This window comes from Acinonyx jubatus, chromosome C1 (genome assembly GCF_027475565.1).
Source record: "Acinonyx jubatus isolate Ajub_Pintada_27869175 chromosome C1, VMU_Ajub_asm_v1.0, whole genome shotgun sequence".
NCBI classification, from domain to species: domain Eukaryota; kingdom Metazoa; phylum Chordata; class Mammalia; order Carnivora; family Felidae; genus Acinonyx; species Acinonyx jubatus.
The window spans coordinates 72,648,443-72,657,500 of NC_069381.1; the positions used below are offsets into that span (position 1 = coordinate 72,648,443).

At 49.0% G+C, this 9,058-nt stretch overlaps 1 protein-coding gene across 4 annotated transcripts in view; it reads left to right on the top strand.

Moving 5' to 3' along the window:
• The first annotated feature begins 284 nt into the window (after positions 1–284).
• LMO4 (LIM domain only 4) overlaps positions 285–9,058 on the top strand; it is a 16,809-nt gene continuing 8,035 nt past the window's right edge. Inside the window, exons 1-2 of one of the 4 annotated variants that reach the window (XM_015070377.3) lie at positions 285–706; positions 3,449–3,687. In XM_015070377.3, coding sequence (XP_014925863.1) covers positions 3,452–3,687 — 236 coding nt within the window. In that variant the 5' untranslated portion in view covers positions 285–706; positions 3,449–3,451. Of the gene's footprint in view, positions 707–1,118; positions 3,016–3,073; positions 3,232–3,448; positions 3,688–9,058 lie in introns of those variants that run through there. The other 3 variants (XM_053214382.1, XM_053214384.1, XM_053214383.1) reach the window with 3 other exon arrangements.

Genomic DNA, 9,058 nt, shown 5'->3' on the forward strand with positions numbered 1-9,058 from the left:
CGGCGCAGGCTCCAGCGCGCCGGGCCCCGGCCGGCCGCAGCTTCCCGGCCCCTGGGCGCGCCCGCCTCCCGGCCTCCGCGCCTGCCGCCGCAGCTCCGGGGCTGTTGTTTCTGCGGCTGCCCCCCGCCCCGGCTGGAGGGGCAGGAAGCTCGGCCGAGCGGCCGCCGCCGCCAGCCCCGAGCGAGCGAGCGAGCGAGCGAGCGCGCGGGAGGGAGGAAGGCGGTGGAAGAGGAGGAGGAGGAGGAGCGGGAGGCGCGCGGGCGGGGGCGGGGGCCGCCGGGCGGGGGAATATACAAAGTGAAGCCACATTGCCAAACTTGCAGCAGCGATTGCAGCAGTTGCTGCCGCTGCGCCGCGCCTGAAGCCGCGCCGCGCGGGCCGAGGGCTCCTGCAGCTGCTCGCGCGGAGCCGGAGGCGGAGGAGAACGCCGAGGACTGAGACTGACACTCCTGCTCCCGGCCGCCCGCCACTTACGCGGGGCCCCCCAACCCAGCCTCAGAGCGACGCGTTAAAAAAAAAAAAAAAAAAAAAAAAGGAAAAAAAAAAGCAGCCCTTAGCCCCCTCCTCCCCTTTCCTGCTTCTGCGAGAACATCCCCCCTCCCTACAGCTCCGCCAGCCCAGGCGCCCCTTCCTTGGAAGCCGAGCGGCTTCGCTCGCTTTTCGCCGCCGCCGCCTCTCGCAGTATTGCAATATAGGGGAAAAGCAGGTAAGGGGACGGCTGGGGAGCCGCGGGCAAGGAGGGGGGGAGGGAGGAGGGGGCCGATTTGGGCCAGGGCTGTTTTCTTTGGCTTCCTTCCCTTGACCGTCCCAAATTGCAAGTAAACAATACGTCGGCTTAGATAATGCGCGAGTCTGAAACTACCGAGGCCGGCCTGCGAGCTAGCACGGAGGGCAGCCAGCTTTGTAGCGGTTCCTGCTTACAAAAGGGTTCTTCTTGGAGACCGGGCTGGTGGGGACCTTGGAGGGGGGTGGGGATATTTTCAGTTCCTAAGGGAAAGGCAGGACGTGCTTAAATGAGGGTTTAAGTATGAGAAGTAGTGTGGGGGAAATAGTCACGGTCCCCCCCCCCACCCCCCCAGTAAACACTATTTTTGAAACAGTGGCAGAAAGGGTCTAAGTGAGCAGGATTCAGTATTGCTGGTTCTTTTCAAAAATTCCTCTTGGCTTATAAGTCTTTTGTTCCAATCCAGGAGAAATCCGGTGAATCACCTAATTAAAATCAAGACATGAATTAAGCATCCATTTTTGTACTACAAATTGCCAGCGCTACGTTTGTCCCTCCCCTGGTCTCCATTAAAAAACACCAGAGACGTTGTTAAAGGGGGGCAGATTTTGCCTCTAGCTGCCAGTTCTGCTTTCTATTTCACTGACTATCCCAGGACCTAAATTGCTTGGCTATGTAATTACTAGAGTATAAGCCTATTTAACTTAAAAGCTTTCTTTTTTTTCCAACTCTAAATGAAACTTGATGAGGGCCCGTCCTTAGTTATCAGGGGAGTCAGTTTCTGGTCAGTCCTCTTGATTCATCTCTTTTAGATTTAATCAGCATTAAGGTATTGCTTGTCCTTAAGAGCTTTAGCTAATGGGGTTACTGGATGCTTTTCTCAGTGTAATGTTTCCTTTTCAAAAAAATATACATATATATTTACCTCTCACCAAAGATGGGGGCGGGGAAGAGCTTGGAATCTCCTCCCTCCCTCTCCCCTTTTAAAAAGGAATTCGGAGCGATTAAAACGTTGGGGGAAACAGTTTAAAGACCTCGGGCAGGAAATGCAGATTCATTTGGGTTAGGGCTGAAATTGTAACAAAAAGCAATTCCTCGAGTAAATGCATCAGATAAATCAATTTACATAAAGGTATGATGCATTCGGATAAATGCAATGCTAATGGGTTTTAGAGTGGTCCTGTTTCCAAAGTCTCAGGGTTTTGTTACAGCTTAATTGGTGCAGTTCTTATTCTGGTTTATTGTGCGGTCACTGGACACACGTTCCGGGACTCTTTCGGAGGAAATGTGTTTAAAATCGGCCTATTTAAGGAACCCGAGTCCTTGTTTCGTTCCCTTCCCCTGGTTTTTTTGCAGCAGCCAAGTTGGGCCGGGGACAGGCAAAGTTCGCCCTCTCCCTTCTGAGGTATCAGCTGAACGTCTTGAGCAGATAGCCGGGAGCCTCGGGGGGAGCCTACACTCTCGGCTTACAGAGGACAAAGACAAAACAGGCTGCTTAATTGGCAGTAAATAACTTGATCTTTTTATAGAATAAGTGACTGGAGGAACACTAGGACTTTATTGGACTCAGGATTGGAGGCAACAAATTAATCGGTTTAGGCTAAGCTTTATAAATTGATTCCTATATTATACCCCAGTTGCTTCTCGTGACATTCATTAGAAAGAGTAGGGAATTTTTAAAAGCAGTTTTTGGTGACAGCAGGACTGGCTCCTATATAACTTGTGCATCCTTTAATAGTGCCTTCCCGCATATTATCTGTAACGCCCCCCCTCCCCCCTTTGGAGGAACAAAGCTTTAGCATTTAAATTGCTGATCAAGGGCAGATTAGTGAGACCAAAGTGGAGAGTGTTTGTATAGGAAGTTAACAGGCATCCTAAAGTTCAATGATCTATTATTCTTGCCTGTGTCCTGAAAACCCAGAGAAAACACTCATTGATCTTCAAAATGAAATGAGATTTGGAACAATAATGGGAGATGGCGGTCACCACAATGGCATGTGAAAGGTGCTGTTTAAAATACGAAAAACCAGTTTCGCAACTTTACACACCGCACCCCCTCCCTCGCGTCCCCTCGCTCCCCTCCCACCATCACGCTCTCCCTCTCCCCTCTGCCGGTCCCTCCCTCCCTCCCTTTCAGAAAACCCAACTATTTCCAACTTGTGAACTGCAGCTGCACTTCCCAGGGCAGAGCTCGGGAGAGAACGTGGCTCCGGCGGGGGCCGCCTCCCCACTCCCCTCGGCTAGCTCTCCCGGCTCGGCTGGGGCCGGGGAGGGGCCGGGCGCGGCGGTGGGTGGGTTTGACCCTCATTTGCTGGAGGCGGGCGGCGAAGGAGGGAGGAGGGGGCAGTGGGCGGAGGCGGGGGCTGGGAGGAGGCGCCGCGAGGGGTGGAGCGCGCCTCCGAGCCTTGCTCTCCGAGTTTTGACAGTACCCAAGCTGAAATTGTCAGCGGCGGCGAGCGCTGGAAAGTTGAGAGGAGCTCGTGGCCCCAGAACAAAGCTTGAGAAAAGTAAACAGGCGGCTGCTGCCGGCGATCCTCCCTCCTTTCCTCTCCCCCTCACCCTCTTTCGCGCGGTTGCCCCGCTGCTTCCTTCCAACAGTTCGGGGAGTTGGGGGGGGGGGGTGGGGGGGGGACGTGTTCGGTCTCTCTCGCGCGCGGCGATTACTAACTTTTGCATTGCCCCTGTTTTGTCTTTCTCTGCCGGTCCCCTTCCCGCCCTCTGCAGACCATGGTGAATCCGGGCAGCAGCTCACAGCCGCCCCCGGTGACGGCCGGCTCCCTCTCCTGGAAGCGGTGCGCAGGCTGCGGGGGCAAGATTGCGGACCGCTTTCTGCTCTATGCCATGGACAGCTACTGGCACAGCCGGTGCCTCAAGTGCTCCTGCTGCCAGGCGCAGCTGGGCGACATCGGCACGTCCTGTTATACCAAGAGCGGCATGATCCTTTGCAGAAATGACTACATTAGGTAAGACTTGGCTGCCTTTCCTCGAGATGGGTGAGCAGAGCAATGGCAAGGCCAAAGGTTACCAAGGGTTTTAAGGAGAGGAACTGGACACCTATGAGAATATATTGTAGCCTCCACCACAAAAACCTTCTGATTGGCCGGATTTAAGGGTTTCAAGGCGAACGTGTTAATCTTCCATTTTTTTAATAATAAATTAACGGCAAAAACTATACTAAGACTCTGTCCATCTGGTGGGACTGGGCCTTTAGGTGTGCAAAGGTTGGGTACTCTCCTGACCAAAATTTTAAGTCGTCTGCCCCAACTGGATCCACAGTTGAAAAGTGGGAGTTAGGCTGCTACCTTAAAGCAAGGTAGGGACCTACATAGAAACTCAGAGACAAAAGATTGACTTACAAATAAGTGTAGTTAGCTAGAAACGATTTGCCTATGGTGATGGCTAATTATATTTACGTAAGCACTTTAAAACTTTTTTGAGTGGAAAACTGTGACTCATTCTTTGTGCTCCTTGTGAAAAATGCTGATTACCCATCAGTTTAAAGACTTGTAATTCTTCTTAGAGCAAACTCTACCTCTCCCCGCCCCCCCCCCCAAAAAAAACCCCAAAACCCTTAATGGTAGTGTTTCTCTTTGTGTACTATTACTTGAAGGCTTGTAGTGCTCAATGTTAGTGTGTGGTTTGCGATGTAGAATTTGCAGGTTTTTCAATTGAGGAATGTGCAGATTTGGGGTTTGTTGTTGTTGTCGTTTGTATCACTACCTTTGATCCCCAAAAGAGATTTAGGAAAAGAGGCTATAGAATTATACTAATCTTGCATTTTAAAGCAATGTATAGGAACATTCATATACCCATGTAAGCAGTCTTTTCCAACAAGTTTCAGTGCAATTAATGGAAAGAATTCAGGAGGTCAGGTGCCTATAGGATCTTTTCAGGTGAACTCAAGCTACTTAAACTCATTAATTTGAAAGGAGGCATTTGAAGGATTACACATTTAATTTGAGTAAATGGTTTGATAGACTGATGCACATGAATGCTTCTAGGAGGTGTTCTGTTTCAACATCCAGTAATTAAAAAAAAAAAAAACCCACACGCACACCGTTGATATTAGAGAACCGCTCACTTTTACAAAGAATTGCATTCTAGTTAAATTTGTGTCCTAAAGCGTTTTCTTTATAGATATTAGTAGAAAATGTTGCTCTCTTCAATGCGGGTAAATCAGCGGGTGAGGTTTTTTTTTGTACAAAGTTTAGCTCCATTGTGATTCCCTCAACTCTGCATCTAAAAGTGCAAAAGATCCCAGTGCAGTTCAGAGCTGAGTGTGTGTATGTTTACCCCAGTGGTATCATTAATCTAAAATGATGGAGCAAAATGACATTTGGTTATTCCGATAATGCAACCTATGTCCACTCTGCTGGCATCCTCAATCAGCCAAGTAAAAGAAATATAGGAAGGGAGAGGGCTTTTATTTTTAAATTAAGATGGCAGCATTAATTTCACTAAGTGTTCTTTTAGAAGTAAATGTTGGAAAATCAACAGGAGCATGGGTGTAATGCTTTCTGGTCCTCCTTCCAAGCAACGCCATGAGCTTTGAGCTTTGACAGTATTGTAATTAAATAGAGAGCAAAACTGGTAAGACGGGAGGGTAACTTAAAGTGGAAAAATTGAGAGTGCTATTCAGATGCCGTGAATGGTACAGATTCACCTCCTGTCAAGTGCCTTCAAAAAACCTTCGCTTCTGATTACCACTAATTAAAAAGAAGATGGGTCCACTTGCATTCCCTCAGGACAAGTTTAGGCAAGTGGCTTTCTGGGAATTGCCTGCTTTCCCTATTCTTGGGACCAAATATAAATGCCCATTTGGTGTTTTCAACTGGCTTAATGGAGCAATGGAAGATGTGTACCCAGCCCCGTGCCTTAATTAACTGGGTCCATTTTCTCATTTTTTTCCCCCTCTGATTTTGAAAACGGGAGCCAGGCTTGCTCTTGAACTACATGCTACCCTGAGAAGCTTAGACCTCTCCCGGGAGAGATGAGTTCTAGCTCAGTACCGAATTGATCATCGCCTCCCACTCTGTTCAGAGCTCATCAACAGCTGAGCCTCCCCCACCCCCAGGTTGAGGAATCTCTGAAGTCTTCCTTCAGTGTTCCTCCCTGTGCCCATCAAGATGCCAGAAGGGTGGGAAGGTGAGGAGCTGGCGCGCGTCCTTTTCCTCTCAGCTACTCCCTCCCCAATCTCCTCCCCAGTCCACTTGTTGGAGGAGCTTTGAATTCTGCAAGGATGGCCACTGAAGAGCAGAGTAATCCGCTTGCCAGATGCCAGGTGAAGGGGGCCCTTCGGCTCCTCGGCCCGACTGGGACCACAGAGCCATTTATTAAGGGGCTTTAAGCTGCCTGACTTGGAGGTGTGAGCTTTTGAAAACTACCAAGATATGGCTAAAAAGCTGAGGGGAAGCAGGGCTGGGATGTGTGGTGGTGGTGTTGGGGGGGGTGGGCACTGCTTTTCCCTAGTCCCTTCCCTCTTCCTGACCAAGTGTCTATTGGGCAGAACTGGTCTTCTGCCTCCTCTCCCTTCAAGATTTCAGATAAAGCGGCTGCCTTGCTGCAGCGAATCCGCACAATTAAAAGCTTTAATTAGTGGCTCCTCCATTTTCTTAGTTCTGATGGGCTTTATCTAATGAGATCTGGTCTCTGGCTTAGATCTGCTCCGAATGACGTGTCCGCAATGAATGAGAGCTGCGTCGCAAACAAAACATTTAATTAACAAAATTGGCCTCTAAGAGAGGGAGGGGAAGACTGGGGGGGGGGGCTGTGGAGGGGAAGAGGGAGGGTGGATCTTAAAGGGCCAACGCCTGCCCGCCCCCACTACAAAAGTCGGCGAACCTTGGAACTGTCCCCTCTTCTTCTCCCCACCCAGCTTCTGACCCCCCCAGCTCTATGCTAGCGCCACCAAGTAGCTTTCAAAACTCCGTTTCTCTTTTCCTCGAACCCTTCTTCCTCCACCCCCATCTCGGCCCGAAGACTGGCGCGGAAAGTGCAGCGAGAGGAGGAAGTTCGGAGACCGACGGGTGGGGCCCTAGGTCCGGGGAGGGCGAGGAAACGCACCGGAAGCCCGGGTGGCGGTCCTCGGCGAGCCCTTTCTCGCTGGGGCCGGTCGGGGCCGGGGCAGGGCTGGGCCGGCGCCGCCCGAGGCCGCGGTCGAGGCGCCCTGCCGGCCGGCGGCCTCGGGCCCGCGAGGGGGCGAGCGCAGGGCGGGAGCCGCGCGAGCGGGTCGCTCTTTCTTTCCCCCGGCTCCGCTCGGGCGTTCACGTGGCGCCCGCAGCCGCAGTGAGCGCCGCGCGGGGTCCCGGGCGGGGGACTGGTGGTGGTTGGTGGTGGAGGGTGTGTTTGGGGAGGGGGTAGCGTTCGGAACGGAGGCGCCGCCAGACAGCGAGTTCATTTCCCTGGTAATCAACAGCAAGCTGCTATATTCAGAGAATGCTGTCCCTTTAATTGAACAGGCTAGGTAATTAAATGGCACTTTTCCAATAGGACGTGCTAGGTAAATCTAATAGTTGGTTATTTAATATCACTTTGAAGTCTGCCCACTCAAGCACAATGACAGCACAGGAGCATGTGAACTATTAGCTAGGAAAAAAAAAAAAAAAACCCAGGATCTCAAAAATTAATTAAATCGCATGCAATTTAGGGGGAACGTTTATCTTGATTTGTCATAACAGAATTAATTCAAGGCCTCCAATTCACTTGGGGGCAGATCTGTTACTCTGAATTAACCAAGCGTAATTTGGCTGATTTTTTTTTTTTTCTCCCTCCCCTCTCTAATGCAGCAATTGCGATTATTCACAGCCCCCCTCTTAAGTATCAATAGCTTCTGGTGCTTTTAAGGTGCTTGGTCTCTAGTTATTCCGAAGTACCTTTAATGGACTTGGCTCCAGGCATAATTTCTGGGTTGCATTTCTTTGTTACATTTAATATAGCTGGTGCAGAATTTAGATTAAATATAGGAACCTGCTGGAAAACCAATTGCTTCTGGATCAGTAGCTGTGGATGTGCATTTTTCTCCTCAGATAGGTTGCTGATATTTACTTGCAGGTACAAATGTATACCTTTCAGCCTCACTTTTAGAAATGCGCCTCTCCTTGCCTGAAAGCAGTTTAGAAAACAGGTAGCGCACCATATTGCGTATATTTTGTTTGAAGTAATAATGCAGTCGAAAATAAGCCCACCTATTGGTCATTGAAGTTTCTGAAAGGTGCTAAGTATTATTACTAAACTAAAAATACAACTTGCTGTCCATCTATGTCAGCAAGGAGAGTTGGAGCGGAGCTGGCAAACAGTACTAACGCTACATGGTGTTTTTTGTATAGGAGCAAAGCACCTTTAAAGTGCAGAGGTTTGGTGGGATTTCTTCCCTTCTTTTCCCTTTTCCCCATATAAGGAACCTCTTGATGTTTGTGATTGATTGCATTGCCCAAATGCTGAAATATTAACGACCTTCTTGGACTGAGGACCCAAAGAAAGGAAACTGAAACCGATTCTGTCATCACAATTAAAGACTCCCCTGGCTTTAATTAGCCTGACCTGGGGTATATCTCCCCGTTGCTTGAGTTAAAGAGAAAAGAGCCCATTATAGTCCAGTCTGAGACCGATAGCTACTTAATTGAGCACCTAAAGCCTCGAGCCTTTTAAATCAAACACTGTCCTGGACAGTCCCCCTGGTTAGATAATTAACTCTCCAGTGCACAGAAACGTTGTTAAAAAAAAAAAAAAACCACACAACTTTTCAGAAAAAGGGTGGAATTCTAATGGTAGCCTTCGTCTATGGTAAAAAGGGATTAAAATCTGTATAGACACGTAAGTTGTTCTGCTCTGAGGCAGCCTGAAAGCTGTAGACGTGGAAAGATCTTAAACTCCATTAATAATGTTGTTCAGTAGCACATCGGTCCTGGGTAGATCGTGGTCATTTTCAAACTTTGTAACTGTAATTTCTGACACTTTAGGAATCCCATGATTTTGTTGCTGATTGTTCCCTGAAAGGTTATGAAAGTGGCACTGGAGAAAATAGGATGTATGAAAAGCTTTTGGATTACATTACGACTGCCCTGATTATTAAAATACACTTAGATGTTGAAGACATACAACTGACTTTACTCAGGGTGAATTGTTAAATAAATGAACACTTAGGCTGGGTAATCAGATCGGTACTGTGAAAGGGTATTTTTGAGATGGAGTGTTACCGGTGTACCTGTTGGTAGTGGCAGCCATAATTATAGACTCTTATCCATTAAAATACTTCTGGGTTGCTGTAAGAGGATATTTGGTCCTTAGCTCTGGTAGGATTCTGTTCCTCATCCTCATTATCTGCACCCTACCTCC